General features: G+C 45.3%; 1 protein-coding gene across 2 annotated transcripts in view; it reads left to right on the top strand.

Moving 5' to 3' along the window:
- Fancm (FA complementation group M) overlaps nucleotides 1-18,748 on the top strand; it is a 56,284-nt gene extending 37,536 nt beyond the window's left edge. Inside the window, exons 16-27 of one of the 2 annotated variants that reach the window (XM_077680277.1) lie at nucleotides 2,164-2,261; nucleotides 2,701-2,812; nucleotides 2,945-2,991; nucleotides 3,068-3,197; nucleotides 3,717-3,925; nucleotides 5,250-5,687; nucleotides 9,688-9,747; nucleotides 11,731-11,969; nucleotides 14,282-14,361; nucleotides 16,350-16,444; nucleotides 16,549-16,643; nucleotides 18,171-18,748. In XM_077680277.1, the coding sequence (XP_077536403.1) occupies nucleotides 2,164-2,261; nucleotides 2,701-2,812; nucleotides 2,945-2,991; nucleotides 3,068-3,197; nucleotides 3,717-3,925; nucleotides 5,250-5,687; nucleotides 9,688-9,747; nucleotides 11,731-11,969; nucleotides 14,282-14,361; nucleotides 16,350-16,444; nucleotides 16,549-16,643; nucleotides 18,171-18,261 (1,694 nt within the window). In that variant the 3' untranslated portion in view covers nucleotides 18,262-18,748. The remainder of the gene's footprint in view (nucleotides 1-2,163; nucleotides 2,262-2,700; nucleotides 2,813-2,944; nucleotides 2,992-3,067; nucleotides 3,198-3,716; nucleotides 3,926-5,249; nucleotides 5,688-9,687; nucleotides 9,748-11,730; nucleotides 11,970-14,281; nucleotides 14,362-16,349; nucleotides 16,445-16,548; nucleotides 16,644-18,170) is intronic. The other variant, XM_077680276.1, reaches the window with a different exon arrangement.
- The last annotated feature ends 1,846 nt before the right edge of the window (nucleotides 18,749-20,594 follow it).

Here is a 20,594-nt window from a genome sequence, read left to right as displayed (position 1 = left end):
AACCCTTGATTTTTCCGGAGAGAATCAGTGGCCCTGTCTTTTCACAAGAACTTAATGTGTTTGTCGTGGATTTTAGGTGTTAACAAATGTAAAGAAACATTGTAACAATCAAGTTTCAGTGTATTGCGTGAAATTACAAGTTTGGTGGGTTTTCATTATTACAAGGCAACATTGGGAGCAGGCACTTGTCAATCCAATCCATGTCACGGTACAATCCAGTGAAAGCCAGCTTCTGTTCTTTATCTTGCATCTTCCATTGTACTTCCATCTAGTCTGTGGACGCATGCTCATTGCCTGTTTGCTGTGCCTCATACGCTCCGCCTGCGTTTGCTTTTACGTGCAAATGGTGGATGTGTACATAGTTCATCCTGCCTTGCAGCAACACTTGCAGATTTAATTTCAGCTGATACTCTTGCTGACAAAGCAGAAGATGCAGGCAACATTAACTAAGTTTTGAAATCAAACAGCCTCAGCAAACGCAATAGAAAAAGAAAAACCTCTAAATACCAGCCATGAAATAAAAAATAAAGCTGGGGGAGCATTTACAAACCCGTTAGCACCTATCTAAAGTGTGCTTACGTATTCTGCAATAAAAAACTTTTGAATTGTGTTGGAAAAGTTATAAATAATCCCAGATAAACATTAGATGGGGACCTTAAAAATGTGTTTTCTGGTCCTAGAAAGTCCTTAAAAACCCTTGAATTTTTGCTTTTGAAGCCTGTACGAACCCTGCTTTTGTTGCTTTAGGCTTTGCGTTGGTTTCACAGTATGAAGAAATGCTCGCTAGTGAAGCTTCCTTTGCAAATTACTTGCACTAGCTCATTACCTTGCAGGCATAAGCGACACTACCACTTGTGTGTCCTCATTTGTCGAGTCTTAGCCAAAGTTTCACAAAATGATTACTATGAACCATAGGAAAATGCAACACATACAGGTCCGATCGGAAGTAACTGGAGCGTGAGAGCGGTGGCCAAGAGGCATCGCTCTGCCAACTGAGCAGTCCATCAGTAACCAAAGGGCGCATTTTGAAGATGCGTTCCCACTGTGCTGCTGCTGTGTCAGATATGTTGTACCGCTGGCATGTCGGACTGGGCACGACAGTTTTCCAAGGGAGCAGTAGTCTATACACATGGAGCTTACATTGGAGCTCACAACCACTAACGGCGACTGAGTCCGCCGCTGTTCAGTTTGAGCAAGCTATGCGCATGCTAAGTTGTGCCAATCCTTGTTCGCCCATCACGATGGGGCTGACAAGGCTGTGATATCTGCGTGCGTGGTACTGCCACCTCAGCGTTCACCCATGGTGGGCTTGTCGTTTTCCAAACCACCCTTGCACACTAAAACTCCAGCTGCTTGTGCTTTTAGCTGCATGTATTGTTCAACTGGGCTTGAAATCGTCAAATTCAAGTCTAAGCTTATGGGCGAAAGTGAAGCAGGTGAATCCTGGCGATAGGTGTATTTGAAATTATTTAGCCTCAGTTTCAGTTCCTGTTGGGCAGCTGTGTTTGGATGCTACATGAAGTTGACATACTAACTATCTGCTTTAAGCACGTCCCTCTAATGCATCGGGCCTCCTCATTTATCCATCCTGCATCGTCTGTGGACTGCTAGGGACACGATCTGGTACTTGGCTTTCTTGTGTAATCCTATGGGATGTCCACCCCAATAGCAGTCCTTGGACTGCCCGCGGACTATCCAGGACTGGTGAATTAAGGATGCCCATCTTTGGCTGATGCCGCAAGACATACAATGCAGCGGGAGGGCTCAAACTTTATCTGTAATGGTTACATTTCTCAGTGAATGGAGAATTGCTGGCTGCCGGACAAGCACTGAGGCTACTGTTAAGGGAAGAGGAGACAGGCAGCAGGGTACGGTGTCATGGCTTACCGGAACTGGGTTCTAAGTTTTTAATGACAGGATTATGTACAGGATGATGATAGTGATGTTGACTGCGCATACCCCAGCAGGGGATTCAACAGCTACTGTAAAACGCCAAATTTGTTGAACAAAACATTGTTTTATTCTGTCTAATGGGTCCTTTAAATAAATCTCCACTTTTTTTTTTTTTTGAACAGCTGACAGTATCTTTGGTGAGGTGTTTTAGCTAACAGTGTGAGGTACATCATTTTCTTTGCACTCGATTCACACATTGTGGCATTCCAGACGAAGACAGCCCCATTCGCCTGAGAAGGAAGAGGCCACGTCAGCGGCAGCTTTCGTCCGGGTCGTCAACGTCCGAGCCATCACCACTTGCCATTCGGGTATGTGGGGAATTGGGAGGGAAAGCTCTTACAACAGCAGCAGCGGTCACCTGAAGTGCTATGGAGCAGAAGCATTGAAAGCTTGAACCACCACTCAAATTACTTTAAAATGGCTGGGTTGCTGAGCAATTTCAGAAGCACCGAAGCACAGCTAGTATCTAGTATCTAGTGAAAATGAATGCACAATGCATAAAAACTAATGCCTCGCGACAGCGAACATTAGGCTGAAGGCTTGCTGTTGTTTTAGAGTGGGTGGAACGGATTTAAGGCAGCAGTGCGCTCTGGGAGTGTTGGCACAAAATGCTGGGATGTGCTTGAGTGGCGCTATGCTGGACCTGCCGTTATGTTGTAGTTAAGTCCTGGACCAGAAGACATGCTCAACTTTTAAGAAAGATTCTTATCGTTGGTAAACAAAAGTTTGAAAATGCCCCATTTTCAGCGAAGGGCCTTGAGCAAGGTCGGCGACAGCGACGATGACTTTCAAGTGCACACTGGCAGGAAACAACAACAAACGCAGCGGAATACGCCCCGAGCTGAAGCTAGTAAGCGAAGTGAGTGCTCCACTTTGTTCTTTTGTTGTTGTTACTGTTCTGTGCCTTCAAGTGTATCTTGCTTGAAAGATTGAAGCTTTCCTGAGTATGCTCAACTAACCAGATTTGCTTCTCTTTTCTCGTTGCTGACAGAGCCGAGTGCCAGCCCAACAGACGGAAACTCGAGAAAAAAGAGCTCGGTGAGCAAACGTCTGCGGCCATTGGAGGCCACCTCTACGTCTGTCTGACACTTTTTGCATTGTTCGTGTCGTGCAGAAGAAGAACAGGAACGACTTTATTGAGCAGGAAGCGAACGTGTCGGCGGACGTGATCAATTCGTCTGACGAATCTGAGAACAGCAGCCTCGATCAGCTGGACGAAAGTTTCATTGACGATCAGACCCAAGGTGCGTACGTTCTCTTTATCTTTGCCACCAGGGTCGAGATTAACCGCCAAATTAACCTCGCCAGGCACTACTATTACAGACATAGACCAATTATCGCATAGCGCGTCAAGTAGTAGTGTAGATGTGGTTTTAGTGGAAGGGGGCCGTTAGTCTCTCGTGTGAATTGATAACCACTAATTGAGCAAAAATGTTTTAACGTTGGGCTTTTACATTTCAAACACAAAGCCTCCTAAATGTCGTTTTATGTTGCGTCGAATTAGAATGCTCAATTAGGCACACCTTAGCAGCTAGAGTAACCGACTGCCATGTTTCCTCCATAGATAACAACAACCCCACACACAAATATAGATAACAGCTGCCCAAGCACATCTCTAAAACATCGGGAATGTCGTCTTTCTGACACAGAGCAACACATGTGAGTGACGTAGTTACTGTCGCAGACACAGAACTTGATAGGTTTGATCAGAAATCTGTGACCTCGGGGGAAATATGTGTCGCTTCTCTTTTTCTCTTTTGCAGCCCCAAACAAGAGCATCTACCTCCGCACTGTTCGCAGCCCGGTCGGTGTTGCCAAGTTCAAGATAGGTCACACAAATCGTGTTCGATACTCTGAGGTGTTTTCACAGGCTGTGTCGGACGATGAAGCCGACTACATTCAGGACAGTTTCTGCGTCGGCAGTGACGATCAGTCCGCGTTGCACCGTTCCAGTTCCTCGGCATCTGAAAAGGTGAAGCTTGTGGCTCTTGACGTGTTTGTCGGCTTGTTTGTTTACGAATAATTGCCCAGTGTTGTTTGCAAGTTCTACTGTGAAGTGTTCGAACAGCGGCAAGTGTTTGAGATCAGTGCTCACAGCTGAAAAATGGTGTAATGCTGAACTTGTGCTGCGGGGGGTAAGGGGGGGAGCATTGCAGCTGGTTGCTACTTTCATGATAGTGGCATACGTCAAGTTGTCATATATGCAGTAGCTTAGTTGGACATGCCCTAGCATTCATAAATGCATTGAGTAGCACATACCAAAGGAACCAGCCAGCCAATCAAATAAATGATATCAGGCCATCATTTAATGTTAATCTGTAATACCTTTCCCTGAAGGTGAAAATTTTATATGCTTTCAAAAGAGGATTGGCAAAGGCCCAATGAAACTGACCTGCAGCTGCTGTTGTGTGGAATGGCTTCTTTCAGCAAGGCGTACAATAGTGTCTTCGTTGAATAAATTGTACCGCTTTGTCCACCCTCTAGATTTCAGACAATCTTTTTTATGTTCATAATCAGTTGGTGGGGGTAAATGTTATGTGAGTAGCAGCCCTGGCTTCTTACGATCGGTTTTTATTTATTTAGTGCAGGTTTCATGGTTTTCTTGAGGCATAATTGGTGAGGCGTATTTCAACTTGCATTCGTGTATGCGTGTTTTAAAACAGTTGTACACATTTCTTGGCATAGTAGCTTAACACGCCGACGCAGCAAAGGGGATGAGGTGCGCTGTAGTGGAGAGCTCCGGATTAATTTTGACCACCTAGGGATCTTTAACGTGCGCCAAAATCTCGTACACACAAGCGTTTTATTTTTTTTTAAGGCAAAAAGCAAAAACGCTTGTGTGTACGAGATTTCGGCGCACGTTAAAGATCCCCACGTGGTCAAAATTAATCTGGAGCCCTCCACTACGGCGTGCCTCCATCCCCTTTGTTGCGTCGGCGTGTTAAACCCTACAATCAATGGATACTTTGTAGCAGACTGTGGAAGTGTTTTGTAATGCCACCGTTCTACCTACCATTGGAAAACTACAGCCCTGAAAGACGGCTGCAACTCCTGTCCTTATGCGTGTACATTTGGATGAATTACGATACCACATTTGACAATTAGAATGACTAAGTTTCACGCAATGTACGGCCAATACTTAATTTGCAGCAAAGATCTAAAAACATCTCGGAAATACAGCCTACCGGCCGCATGCACGTGCAAAAAAAGTGGCACGTTGCTTTGGCAACAAGAATTCTTAATTTTCTTTTCCACTGATGTTATCTTCTTTTTGGGTTGCTTTGCTTATCCGTTAGGAGGAGGAAGAGGAGTCCCCCGTGCGCTTCCAGATGAAGACGAGGCAGCGGAAGAGGAGAGTATGCGTTCTTTCCAGTGAAGATGAATCGTGCTACATCGAGAGCGTGAAGAGCCCGACGACGACAGCGAGCGTTGGTGACCGCATTGCTGGCAAGAGGCATTGGGAACAGCCCGTTAACCGAACAGGCCTGAAAAACAGTCCTCCCACGCGTGTGGTCGCAACTGACGTGTCGAGCTGCGCGGCAGCTAGCCTGCCCGGAAATCGGCCAGCCGACTCGCCGGCCATTGTGGCTTCACAGATGTCCAGGGAAGAACGGCTGCGACTCCAGAAGATCCGGCAGGAGGAGTTCCGACGGGCCCACATGGCTGGACTCTTGGATAAAAGTCTGCCGTCTGCGGGGTCATCACCCACTTGTCAATCACCTGCCAGACCGCAGGTAGGCTTTACTGTTTTTGGAAGATTAAAGTAATGTTGTTTGGCAGGTGATACAATCACACATTGGAGATTTCAGCATGGTTAAAGGAGCCATGAAGACAAAATACAAGTTGGGTTTATTAGAAAGACTGCTTAGTCCCGATAACAATGATACCAATATCATCGCAATCTTCGAACAAATAGCGGAGATACTAAAGAAAACGTGTGAAGCAGTCGCGACCCCCTAGCCAATTTCCCGCAACTTTTCTATGACGTCACAGAACCTTGTTTGTGCGATTGGCGGCCGCTTAAATGACCTGTTGCAACGACACATGACCGGACGTCTGTAATGGGGCCACTAGTTCCATTTGACCGCATCACTTGAATGCTAACGTGCAGTTAACGCACTGAAAATGATGTTTTATTGTTGGCCCGTATGACGTCATTCTTGCTCATAAAACGTCACTGTGGTGCAAAATTTGAAAGTTTTTAAATACTTCATCCTTTTTTTTTACGTTAAAAAAACATCTTTTGTGGCTGTAATGGAGCTGCGTGAGATACTGAATCCTAGTTATTTCAAATTAAGCGAAGTTGTATTTTCTCTTCATGGCTCCTCGGTGAGTTGGAGAGGAACAGTCCTAAAACATTGGTGGGGTTCCGTCTTAGGATTTGAACAATGAGTGTGGGGGCATTCTTTGAGTGGAGGAACTTTGTCTTGAAACTTTGCGAGGCATCTGAGCACCCGACCACAGCGGCGGTCAGGCCTGAGCCACACGGCTGAGGGTGCTAAGAATCTCTGGGTCCGGACAAACCCCCTTTGGAACTTGAACCTGGCAGCTACAACGTGCGAACCCTTTCTAGCAAAGGAAGCTTATCTGTTCTACTGCAGGAGCTCCCAGACGTTAAGTGGAACATTATAGTGTTACGTGAAGTTAGAAGAACAGGAGAAGGTTTCATAAGGCTTAGTAGCGGGCATATTCTGTGCTACCGAGGGTCTAAAAAAAATAACAATAAATGAAGAGCTCAGGTGGGATTCCTAATTTATAAGAAAATAGCAAGAATTGTGGAGGAGTTCTGCTTTAACGAAAGAGTCGCAGTCGGTGTGAGCAAGCTAAACAAGTGATACAGGTTAAGGATACGTAGTACAAGCTTATGCACCAACAGCTTGCTACGGTGATGGGCCCAGAGACGACGTCGAGTCAGCCATGAAGAAGGGAGCAATGCAGTTTATAATTGTGATTGGGGACTTTAATGCAAAAGTAGGTGAGAAGCGTATATGAGAAACGGTCAGTGGGAAACTTTGAAACAGGCAGTTGCAGTAGGCGAGGAGATGCACTGGCGGGATTTGCGCAGAGGAATAACCTGAGGTTGACGAACACATTCTTCCACAACGAAAGAATAGGAAATGGACATGGAAAAGTTCCAACGGATCAACAAAAAAGGAAATTGACTTCATTTTATTAAGTAATAACCCAGGTATTGTGCAGGATGTGGAGGTGCTAGGCAAGATTCGGAGCAGCGATCATAGGAGGGTTAGATGCATAGTAAGGCTTAATCGCATAATAGAAAGAAGGAAACTTGTGAAAAGTAAGAAACCCAGCATGGAGTCCGTCAGAGCCAGGATGGAGGAGTTTAACTCTCCAAAGCAAAGTTGCACTTCTACTAAACAAGGAGAGCGAGGGTAGTGTTGACAGGCTAAATGAGGACCTAACAACAGCACTCAGTGCATCAGCACCAGCTGTGGGAGAAACAACTTGCAGGGAACAAACGGGAAAACTAACTAAGAAGACGAAGGAACTGATTGCAAAACGTAGTAGCGTGAAGTGTCGAGTATGGCAGGTTAAATCGAATTAGCAGAGCTGTCGAAGTTTATTAACAGATCTAAAACAAGCGACAACACGGCAGTGATCGAGGAAACGCTGGAAATAGGGGGAAGTTTAAAAGCAACTAAGAGGAAGCTAGCCATCGGCAAAGGCAGGATGTAAGCACTCAGAGATGAGCAGGGTAACATTACGCACAACTTAGACGAGATAATAAAAGTAGCAAAACGTTTCTACACCAAGAGGGAGTAGGAAAGGATCTCAAAGGCATGAAAAGACCAGGAAATAGAGAGGACCTATCTAAGACTTCTAGATGACACATGAAGGATATACGGGCAGGGTAATTCTTCACAAAGCGACAAATTCCTGATCCAAAAGGGCATACCACAGGCATACCTTGTTGCCAAAACTATTCACAGCATGTCTGGAGGAGTTACTCGGGAAGCTTGAGTGGAAAAACATAGCATTAAGGATAAACGGGGAATACTTGAACCATTTGAGGTTTGTAGATGACATAGTCTTGCTGAGTGAGTCTGCGGAACACCTACAAAAAATGCTTAATATGGAACTACAGTCAGAAAGCGTGGCCGTGGGGCTAAAGATAAATATGACTAAATCAAAAGTGATGATGATTATGAACATGCCGAAAGCTCCCCCTTCAGCTCATGTAATGAAACGATAGAAAAAGTAGCAGAATATAACTACCTCGGAGAGATTGTTAGCGCTGACCCGAACCACGAGAGAGAAATGCGGCGCAGAGTAGGTATGGGCTGGGGAGCAGTCTACAGTGCAAGCACTCCCAAATAATGAAAAGAAAGCTACCTCGGTCACTCAAAGCAAAAATCTACAACCAGTGCATACTGCCGGTGATGACATACGGAGCGGAAACTTGGCGCCTTAGTAAACAACCAGAAAGCAAACTTAGGTCGGCTCAACAGGCCATGGAACGAATAATGATAGGAGTAACACTCAGGGATAGGAACCGAGCTACCTGGATCGGAGAAAAAAAAACTAGAGTAGAAGATATCAGTTGAAGTACAGAAAAAAAAAAATGGACTTGGTCTGGCCATGTAGCGAGGCGAACCGACAACCGGTGGACGATTCAACAGATTGGTCTGGAAGGAGGGGAAAAAAGCCAGTAATCCATTGGAAGGACGAAATAAGGAAATTCGTGGGTAAATCGTGGGCTCAAGCAGCGCAGGACAGGAGCGATTGGAGGTCAATGGGAGAGGCCTTCGCCCTGCAGTGGGCCTGAACAGGCTGCTGATGATGGTGGTGGTGGTGGTGGTGGTGGTGGTGGTGGTGGTGGTGGTGATGATGATGATGATGATGATGATGATGATTGAAATGAGAGGGAAGAGCCATGGAAAGAAAGGTGATTGAGAAATGGGTTGAATGTTCAGGCTGACAAAGGAGATTAGGAAGAAAAATTGCATTTGGAGGACGTTCTGGTTCAAATCGGAGAGAGGGAAGGGTAGTTTGGCAGAAGGAAGGGTAGTTTGGCAGGTCATATGATGCCGAGAGTAGGTAACAGGGATGGGGCCTGTGCCAGCAGCAAAAGCTAGGATACCAATGGAATGGACCAGAAGAAAGGAATAGGCAACAGGAATAGGACGGAGGAAATATGAATAGAAGCGAGTAGGAGGGAATAGAGGGAACAGAACAGCAGAGGAGATAAGGAGGAGGGTATTATAGTAGGTACTTTGATAAATGGGGCAAGAAAAAAATCTTCACCACACCGGGTGTGCAGCATAGAGGCAGTTGGAAGTCGCCACCCTCACATTCAATAGTAGAGTGATGACAGCGGGAGAAATTTGGCAAACTTTTGGTCGAGGCGAGCTTTTACAGAGGGAGGACAAGGGGTTGGGGAGTCACACCGTCTTGCATGGCTTCTTGGACCTCTGCATCAGTTTGAGCAGTTTGCCATGCATGTGTTGAAGCACCAACCGACTTGCGAACGCTCTAAAGTTTACGCGGTACTTTTCACTTTCATTCTTTGGCGAAATCATGCTTGGTACACTTCCGCCAGTTTTTTCATCGCAATTGCACTTTGCTTTCTTTTTTTTTTTCCGGGCTTTTCGTGTCATCTGCGCAGAACAGGTGTGAGAGGCCTTCTGGGCCTTTCAAGCAGTTCCTTGTTATTCAATAGTTTTGTGGTGCATAAGATGCAGCACCATGGTGACGCTATTTGTTCCATTTCAGGTTCAGGCTGACAGTGCCATCACAATTGTAGTGGACACCAGGGAAATTGCGTCGGCGACGGTAAGCATTGCACTGTTCTTTCTCACCTTGTTCCGGCATTAATGCACTTTTTGACAAATAACTCTGCTCAAGGACCAACTTTACGGTAATTATGGTACGAAGCATCTGCGTCCCATATGATTGCAGAAGGGACATTCCGTGAGAATGAAGCCATTATCTCAACAACCGCATGGAGTCAGGACTTTAAAAATGCCGTTGCAGCTGCCTTTGCAGACATGTGCCATGTTTTTGTCCCACCACTAATAATGACTTGATGTTGCCACAAAACTTACCTTGAAGTTGCTCCTTTTAATGTACTTCCTTAAGATAGTCTTCATTGCTTAGTCAGGCAAAGGTTGCAGGGGGACATGCCGTTACTGACAGACAACAGTTGTGAAGGGGCAGAACTCCGAGTAAGAAAGTCTTCTCCAAGCTATGTGGCACGAAAAGCAGGTAGAATCGACACTGCAGATATGCCGGGGCAAGAGGGATAAAGTGATCCGATGTCCCGTTTCTGGTGTTTTTTTTCTGCTGGAGAAAAGCACTGCATGTGTCTTTTGTGGGGTGAAGAAAGTGAAGCCGTGTTCACTTACCACAAATTGTATCTTGCAGGCAAAAGACAGGCAACCGATACAAATCCTGAAGAGAGTTTATTGTCAAAACCTCCGCAATGTTCCCTCCTCGTTCAAGGGGTCCCGCGTGGGTCAGGCGACTGAAGCAGTTCAGCTCGATCTCTAATGGTAGACGAAATCGGGTCAAGGCTGGAAGGGAAGAGAGAGTCCCTTAGCTGCTGCTCGCATTGCTGTCTCCTGATTGAGTCCCCACTCGAGGAGAGTTCACCCCATGTCTCTGTGTATTCTTGTGGCGACGTCGTGTAGCTCTCCTTGTCAACCTAATGGATGGTTGGATTTCGGCATGGCATGTGATGTGAAGAGGACAAGCATGACCAGCGAGTGCCACCGACAAGGCCCGGCGCACAACGGAAGCAGGTTTCCGCAATTCCCATTTCCACATCGTGTGGATGGGGAATTTTCTTGGCAGGCCTCCAAGTTTCAGTGAGCTGACAAACACGCATTAACAGGCGGACAGAATCTTACGAATGGGTCCATGTCTGGTTAGCATACGTTTTGATGCTTTCAAGGGGAAGGCTAGAACCCAGGACTGTCGCAGTTGTCAGCGGCCACGTTTACTGGCCAACTAAGCCTGATAGGAACGGTGTGGAATGGTTCAAGAGCACCGTGATACCGGTACTTGGCTTCAACCTATCTTCCACCATGGCACAACGGGTTTTAATTGCGACCGAAATTTAAGAAAGTTTTTAACGCAATTGTTTCATGCCGGGATACACCAAGATTTCATTGACTGTCATATCCGTCACGGAAATGGCACCAGTACAACGAACACAGGAGAAACGGCAGAAAAGTTCCATTGACACCGATAATGCTGCCGTCTAGGAGAGGTAAAGTGAAGTAGTGCATCATGATGTCAACGAGCGCCGACAGTCGGCACCTCGATGGGGCAGCATAAGCTGCGTCATTTCTCAGCGCAATGGCACGCCCCATGTAAGAAAACTGTTGCATGATGCTCCGCAAAAAGCAATGACCACAGTGTTCTGCGAATGCCGCGAAGGTGACTGATTTGGTGCGAAGATAAATGCCAGCGGGAGCGGAACGCATTCGCGTGTTTATAGCTCAAGCTACGAACTCTGCCTCTTGTGTTCCACAAGCTGAGCTCATCGCAACACAACTGTCTACCATGCATGCCTCAGAGCAGGTCCGAAGTGGTCGCACCATTGCCGAAGCAACCCGCCAGGAGGACGTCGCTCGCCATGCACACCCACAATACAGCTGCTGACCTGCAAATCATGCTCCTGTCGCTGCAGATTCCGCTGCACGTTTCACTTCCAGGCTATGCAGATTCCTATGACAGAGCAATCAACCGCAGTTTTCTTTATGCTCATGCCTTCTATTTCCTCTTCTTCCTTCCTCCCCTGCCATTGTGCAGGTGCTGGTGTCAACACTGCGTGCCTCGAAGGGTGTGCAGGTGGAAGTGTGCTCCCTGCCCGTGGGCAACCTGGTGCTGGGCCGCAGGTGCTGCGTCCTGCGCCGGTCCCTGGCCGACTTTGGCAGCCCGCAGAACAGCGGCCGCCTGGTGGACGAGGTGCGGCAGCTGTTCGACCTCTACGACCGACCCTGCGTCCTGCTCGAGAGCGGCCAGAGGGTCAAGCCCGGCGAGCGACCCTTGTGAGCCACACCTACGCACACTCCTTTAAAGGCGGTGGTCTTTCTTGGGCCACTTAAACCAGAAAATCTTGGTCTCTGTCTGCCCCTCTCTTGACTCAGCCGCCCAGCCAAAAGTTGAAAGAACTCTTGAGCAAGACACCGGTCTAGGCAAAGCATTTCCGAAACTACTACTGGATCTTGTAGCACACTTCATACCTGTCAACATTGTTGGGCAAAAAGAAAACGTGAGACACATTTTAGACAAAACATCAATACATAACTCGTACTAGGCACTGTTCTTTTAATTGGAAATGGACGTGCGCTTGATATTTGCAGTAGCAAATGAAAAAAAAAAAATACGTGTTGAAAATAATGTTTTGACCCAGAAATACAGAAAGAGCCCACGCCCAAGCCTAGCCCTCGTGGCAGCATGCCAAGTCCAACAGTAACGAGAAGTTCCAATAGATGACACACGAGCAGTGGAGAGTGGGAAAATTGAACTCACTTGAGCAGACCTCCACCCTGTTTATCGTAAGAGGAGCAAGATGGTTGGGAAGAGAGACAGGAAGAGAAAGCACAGGCATCTACATAGAAGGGGTGGCAAGAAACTTTCATGTTTCAATGACATTTCAGGCCTTTTACAGCATTCGCTGTTTGATTGACTGCAAGCACGGGGTGGCTAGATAATGTCACAAGGACTTGGCGCAGGTTAAACTAGGGGCATCTGTTGCGGGAGAAGAAACCGTGAACACCTCGATTGGCATATGGCTGGGTAGCTGAAACGTGGTGTGATCGCTATCATCTCGTCCATCAGGTACCGCTATCATCCCCTTCGCTGTCACAGCTGTGAAGCTTTGTTAGTCCATGTCGCTTTTCATTACGACGTTATCTGGCTGCTCGCCTGCGCAAACTGCAATGGATGTTTCACCTCCTGTGTGTGTGTGTGTTCTTGCTCCGTGGCTGAGAGAGAAACATGCAAGGAAAACTTTGTCTTCTCTGCCAGAGTGCAACAAAACCTGTCGGTTGGCGTTTTCTTTGTTGTCGTTAGGGCTGGCCGTCGTGAGCGTGGCCATGGTGTTTGGCAGCGTAGTGAAAGCAAGCTTTCCGTGACGGCCGGAGAAGCAGAATTGGAAATTGTGAGGTGCTATCACAATGGGGTTGGGTTGAGTTGAAAGACTTTGAGTGGAAACTAGGTTCCAGTGTTGTTCATAGATAGAGCACTCCAGTGACACGTGCTGTCTGAAGGGATTGGTGACAGTCACACGAAGGTTCTGCGATGTTCAGTGCCAGCTATAATTTCTACAGTGTGGTACGGTGACGTAGCGTCTACGGCTTCTCAAAAGCAAGGAAACGCGATCGGTTTGAAGGGTGTTACTCTGGTTTCGGGGCTAAGGAGAGAAGTGCACCGTTGAAGAGGCTGCATCATCAAGCTCTAGTTGTGCATGTTTTTGCGTGAGAGAGCAAGCGCTTTATCGGCAACAGAAAGAGTACCTTGAACTGTTTGATTGGCAGTTTCTCAACTGTCCATTGGGGGAAGGGTGAAAGATTGTAGGCTACCAGAAGTGTACCCCAATGCCATTGGGTGCAATACCTGAACTGTAAAATTAAGAAATCATGCCAAAATTTGTAGATGTAGTACAGTACATTGTTTTATAGCTGTTTTAACCAACAGGGAATATCACATTACCTTTGTGTAGTCCTGAATTCTGACAATTTGTGCGTCTTTTTTTTTATATTATAGTCGCCCCAGACAGTACGTTCATCGAACCAACCTGTAACAGCAGTGGTTACAAACATTACATTGGACACACAGCAATTTTCAGTGGTGGCAGCAAAAATTTTGTGGTATGTTTTTGGAGTGAAATAATTCCCTCGTAGCGATGCTGTCACTCCATGTTGTCGGGGGCTTCTTCAATCAGGTCGGACTGGAGCGAGCCATCTTGAAAGGGAAAGAACGCACAAAGTTCTGAGACAAGTTTGGTAACTCAGACTCGTGATCCAAGAGTGGAAAAACGGTAGTGTGGAAGAGTGGAAATTCCGTTTCCCTCATGGTGGAAATGGACACCGCAGGATTGGTCGCCCACAGTCGGTGGGCAATTCGGGGCCAGAAATCGAGGAAGCCCAATACGAGCTTCACCCTCAGATGCCATATCAATGCTGCATGTTCAAGGCTACACCTCGCTGCCAAATTCTCCCTGTATGCAATAATGCTCCCTCACTAAATCGGGTTAACACCGTACTACCTCTCATTTTCTCTTTAATTTCTGAGTTTTTTTTTTTATCGTTTCTCATTGTAACTATTTGTGTTTGCTTTGCTTTGTTTTGTTTTTCAGCAAGCGGACGAAGCACTTTGACCTGATGCTGGCCTACCTCACGTCCACCCACGCCAAGGTGCTCTTCTCCCAGTCTCAAGGTAAACAAGACCTAAGCAGTGACGCTTGTTTACTCTTACAGTCGTCTGTCGTACTGAAAAGTGGAACTGCTTTTTGTTTTGGTACTTTAACTACTCAGTTCAGTTGGTTCAGTGGGGTACATATTGGGCTAATACACTTTTCAGCTATACAAGACACTTGGAAAAGAAAATTCCGGTTTCGTTAGTCCATTATGTCCCACCCCCCGTGGGAGGGGTGGTAACGACGTTGATATACATATCCGCGCTTAGTCCACAAATGCACGTGTTTGACCATCAGTAGGCTGTAGGTTCATTGGCTTTTTTTACAAACGAGTTTCCTGAATTGTCAGTGAAGTGAAACCACCTCCAGTGCAAATAAAAGGGGGGGGGGGGGGGGGGGGGGAATTTCGGGCAAAATTTTTAAATTGCTTTTGCGACATTTTGGTTATGAACCAAAGTCTGCCTATACACACCGAGCAAAAAAGTTGTGTGCTTAGCTCGCATTTGTTTCTCTTTTATAAGCTTACTTTTGAGATTGTCCTATCAAAATCATTCCGTGGCATGCGTGTCATTAAAAAAGAAAAAAAAAACACAAACAACCTCAGTTTTTAAGCAATGTATCTCATTTTCTTTCTTTCTTGTAGGCCTCACCGTCTCATTAAATTAACGAAACATAATTGTACCTTTTAATAATGTCTTCTCTAATATCAGTTGCCTAAACAATTTAAATGTTTTTCTAGCTACTTATTGGCCTAATTGCTTAGCACAGCTGTGTCAGCTGACTTTGATTACGCTCTGCATTTTTTATTACGCTCTGCATTGCATTTAAATATGACCACCCACATGACCGAATTGAAAGACACTACCAAGGTTGAACAGGGCATAGAAATGTGAATAATTGGCATCACAGTGGGATGGGCTACGCAACAACAGAAGAGATTCACACTGCTTCTTTGTGAACTGAAAGCCCTGTGGTCTGATACAACTTGATCTGGGGTCGATTCGTCTAAACACTGTTTGTGGCTGCATTGTGCAGTTTAAAGGAGCCATGAAGAGAAAATACAACTTCGTTTAATTTGAAAGAACTAGGATTCAGTATCTCACTCAGCTCCATTACAGCCACAAAAGAGGTTTTTTTAACGAAAAAAAAAAAAAGCAAGAAGTATTTAAAAGCTTTCAAATTTTGCGCCACAGTGACGTGTTATGAGCACGAATGACGTCATAAGGGCCAACCATAAAACATAATTTTCAGTGCGTTAACTGCACGTTAGCATTCAAGTGATGCGGTCAAATGGAACAAGAGGCCCCATTGCAGACGTCCAGTCATGTGTCGTCGCGACAGGTCAGTTAGGCGGCTGCCAATTGCACACACAAGGTTCCGTGACGTCATAGAAAAGTTGCGGGAAATTGGCTTAGGGGGTCGCGACTGCTTCACACGTTTTCTTTCATATCTCCGTTATTTGTTCGAAGATTGCGATGATATTGGTATGAACAAGCCCTGTGAATTCTAGGTGCTCGTTTTTTAAGGCTATGAAGTTATATAACTCACTTCACTGACCCTTTAAATTGAAACCTGAATTTAATCTTTCTTTTCTTCAGTAAAGGCATTTTAATCATACTTTAGATTGTAGCCCTAAAGTGAAATTTGCCCAGTTCTGTGGTATCAGCATAATAGTAAAACTATATTTTCTTATGTGGGCTCTGTGTCAGCTCTTCATATGCCTACAGGCTTTGTTAAAGAATCTTTAGCCTGCAGCACATTTCAGTGCTACTAATGGAGTCTAATGTAAGCAGGCCTGCAGTCAAATGAAGTTGAGCTATTGTCCTCCATCGCTGTGCCGCTTTTCGGCTTCTGCCTCCTAGCGTAGTGTACTTTAGGTACGCCTAGTATTCTGCTTTGGCTGCCAGCAGGTACATTGGGTGTTGAGCCAATTTGATGGTGCTGGGGCAGTTGTCATGTGCTAAGCGTGTGGTGTTGCTTTTATTCCTCTCTCTCTCGCTGTCCCCAGGAAACAGTGCGGAACTGGTTCTCGCACTGGCCAGGAGAGAGCACCAGAAGGGCATGGCACTTGCTTCAGCTGACTGCCTGCGGGAGAGGAATCAGGTGGGCTGTGGTGACCTCTGGGTGTGCGCTAGAGTATATGCGCATTCCCTGCTTCTTCTTCTTCTTCTTAGTGCCTTCTTTTTTTTTTTTTTGATTTCTCCCAGCTTGTGCAGTTCTACCTCGCATTCCCGATGGTCAGTCTGGCGACAGCACTCAGTCTGGCCTCCGCGTACCCCTCTGTGCGAGCCCTCGTGAACAGGTACGTAAAGGTCTCTCTCTCATTTTGGAGAAGAGAGCAGATGTGCACGTCTACTGTTACTGTGTTTATTGATTTACGGTGATGGTGTGAGGAAATGATAAAGGAACTCGATGAAATTGGTAAGTCACTTTGTTGTTGGTTGTGTAGGCAGCACCATAAGTGCTAATAAAAAACAATTGAGTGTAGTTTGTGAACGAAAAAAAAAAAAGCAATAACTGGTTCACCTGGGTGCCAGGGGTGTAACCAGAGGGTGGTTGGGGGTGTTCCGTGTTAGGACATTGCCCAAAATCTGCTTCTTCACGTGACTTTATCAAGTTAGTTGCTCTTAAAGGAGCCATGAAGAGAAAACACAAGTTTGGTTCATTCAAAAGATTGTCTCGTTAGAATCATACTGACACCACTTTTAACGTAAACTTCGCTCAAATAAGCTACATAATTAGGAAAAACGGGAATAGTCATGCGACCCACCAGCTCATTTCCCGCAACAGAACCTGTGATGTCACATGGGCTAAGCTCTGCGATTGGCGGAGGCTGTCAGAAGCAGACGCAAATTAGGTAGAGCTTACAAACTAGACGAACGAGCGATTTGCGCTTAAATTTAGGGCACATTTTTTACAAAGCAATAAGAATGATGGGACAAACAGTGGAAGTTACGAAAGCACATGTAAACATAGAAGTACTGATGCGTTCTGCTGTTCGTACTGCGCACAGCATGCTTTGGTTTAGCTGCACAGCACTACGGGGCTTGGGGTTGTCGCAGACGACACTGGCCGATTGACGCAAGCAACGGTGTCTTACATGACCCCATTTGTCGAGCGAGCACTGTTTCAGGGAACGAATATTTTCTCCCAGAACAAAAACAAGCCAGGTTTAAATGCGGGCAAAAACAAACCAAACGCTTGCCACGGTATGGTGGCGCCATCTAGGTTACGGAACGTAAAGAAACGCGGGAACAAACCAACACCGCTGTACAGGGTGGAGACAATTTTTGAACGGTCCCGTGCCGCCGCAATTGGGCCAACGGGCTCAACGCGTTATTCTTTTCGTTTCCCACGAGACCTAGCAACGCGAAACAGACAATATGATTCAAACTTCTTCAGTAAACCGCGTTGCGGCGATAATTTTAGCGCGGTTTTGACACAATGACTTGCTTCGGTGGCGAGCGAGCAACCGAACATGGCGGCGCCAGTGTTACGTGTCTCTACCCTGTACGGCGGATGCGTGAATGAAGGTACTCTAGGCTGCAGAGCGGTCGGTTCCTGAGTACACTATAGTTCCTGTGATGTCACTTGGGACCACGAAAACGCACGATTGAGCGGGAAAATCAAAATTTTAACCTAAATTGTTTAATTTCTCAGTGAATAAAGCACCGTTTGTATCCGGACAAGCGCTGGGGGAACTATAAAACACGAAATCTTTCGAATAAAACCAACTTGCATTTTCTCTTCATGGCTCCTTTAAATACAATCTTTATTATAGTGTGACACTAGCACACTTGTCTTATACTTTGTGCGTGTTTTCTTTTAGCTCGGCCGAAGAAATTCAAGAGCGAACAAAGATTTCTGGAGACCGTGCCAGGGATATTCTCACTTTCTGCCGGACGTCTGCCATTTTGTAGACACTGCCTCACACAACCCATCATGTTCCAGTCATGTTGCATGTTTCTTTTTTGTTCCTCAGAGCACTGAATTAATTATGTTCCTTATCTAGGCCACACGAAAGCTTGGCTGGTTGCTGGCAGGCTGTAATTGTACTACCTGTGATTTAAAGGCTCTCAGTGGGGGCTTATGCTTGAAACGTGCAGTGTTATGGGAAGAAAACTGCAAGTCTGTCATGACCTGCCATGTGATAGCTGTGTCATGTGATATTTGGGAACAATAGTTGTATGACGTTTGCTATTCCAAGCAGCAGACAACACTGCCTTTGTGTTTCTTTTGTCCATACGGTGTAGATAAGACGGCAATTGCCTTTTGACGGATTTTAACAGTGTGAACTTTGGGCTGTCAATGCTATTTTTTACTTTAGTTTTGTTGTTTTTCTAGAAACGGTCTACTCAGAGTAAAAGTCAATTGTTATCAATATGGAATAAATGTACATGCTTGCAAGATCTGACACGTGTTTGTTTTTTTTTTCTGTGTTTTTCAGCTAACCTGCCACACAGTATCTAGGCTCACTGTTATTCCAACTTTCAGAAACCATTGACTTTTTATTTATCTTTTTTGTATATCGGTTGGCCAAGGTACATGAATTTAATTAGGTCATCATAAGTAATCAATTTAGTCATCATATTTATTTGAACCAGTAAAAAAGTTAATATTTTTTACATTGTGTACTGCCCACAAAATATCGACGTTGTAAAAGGGCTAAACAAGACCACAATACTAGGTAAATTTAAATACTAGGGCCTCCTAGATAGCTACCATCAGTCTACATGCAAGCGTTTTTAAATGCAGTGTACATATATATCTAAAAGGATGGCGGGGCTTCATTGGCATGGCTAGTTCGCACTCACTCGACAACAATTCATTTCATGCCAGTCTAAGCAACGTTTGTAGAATACGTATTGATTGTAGTGACTGTAGGGCTTGTTGCATGCTCGAGGATATGTTCCGCAAAACACTTAGAATGGAGGTGAAAAACAAAAAAATCCTGGGCCATCTCCATTAACATGAAACCTGGGGAGGGGTGAAGCATCCAGTGATCAAGTGTGTTCAAAGATTGTAACTCTCTCTTGCTACACGGCATGTGCTGATTGGATGCTGGAGAAGTGCTGGTGGGAGGAGCAATCACGGGCTTGCTGAGGCGGTGGCGCCCTCTCTTGCGTTGAACTGGATTTAAACTGGATTTAAATGAGAGACAGACTGAGTGTATAAGTTGTCTTCATGTCACACGTCATCATGCTATAAAGTATGCTTTACAGGAGAAAGCCTGGCGTATGAAACCAATTTTGAGATGCAATTTAAGAAATTTATTTGAATAATCTTATTAAAACCCGATTATTCCTGTATTTTAAATTGGTCTAAATCAGTTAGTTTATTTTGAACCAGTTTTATCAATTATACACTTGTTTTTTTTACCATTGTTTGACAACATCATTTACCGTGACGACAGGAGACACTGACAGCCCGAGCTCCTCCTTAGATGGTTCGCCCCGAAAAAACCGGTGTGTTATTTTGACGCGTGTTGAAGAACACTCGGGTAGACTAAATTCTTCCGGAGCCGTTCGTTATGACACGCCTCATTGCCGAGAGTCAGCTTTGCTTTTTCTTTATTTTTGCAAAAGATTTCTTGTAAATTGGATCGAAGCAACGTGTGATGAAGGTAGCTTTAGACTGCATTAATGTAATGCTTTGAAGCAATCAAACCTTAAACACATTTTAAATCATTGAGAAGTTCAAAACTTTCAGATGTAAATTAAACATCAAGTCAAATTTGCCCCCCCGCCCCCCCTTTTTTTTTTTTTGCTGTGCACAGCAAAGTTTATACACAAGTAGTTTCAGTGTAGTCACTGTGATACAATGTGAGGCACCCAAATATTTGACGTTTTTTTCAGCACCTGCGAAATAGATTTAAAGGTACTAATGGTTCTTTTTTTATATATATGAAACATCTGCCACCCAAAACAAGCAGTCTCAAATCTGTGCGCATGTGCAAAACATTCAAGGTATTTCTGAGGATAAATTATGTTGGCCATTAATTAGCAGTTGGTGTATTAGGACATGCTTAATTTAAGAACATTCTTTAGCAAGATTGAGTTACTGCTGGTGCTTATGGTGTCTCATTACATCTAAATTGTAGTAGAACCTTTCATTGGATGGGGAGGACTACTGGCGACGATGGGGAAAGGGGGTACTATATGGAGGTGGAGGAGAAAAGGCATGGAGTAGCTCAAATGCTCAGTTTGTTGACTACAGAGTAAGGATTTGGATGAGTGTGTTGACTGCAGAATAA

Source organism: Haemaphysalis longicornis, unplaced genomic scaffold (genome assembly GCF_048455015.1).
Source record: "Haemaphysalis longicornis isolate Haplotype H1 unplaced genomic scaffold, Haemaphysalis longicornis Haplotype H1 scaffold_8, whole genome shotgun sequence".
Classification (NCBI taxonomy): domain Eukaryota; kingdom Metazoa; phylum Arthropoda; class Arachnida; order Ixodida; family Ixodidae; genus Haemaphysalis; species Haemaphysalis longicornis.
The sequence above is the reverse complement of the archived record's forward strand: the minus strand, read 5'-3'. Positions and strand labels throughout refer to the sequence as shown.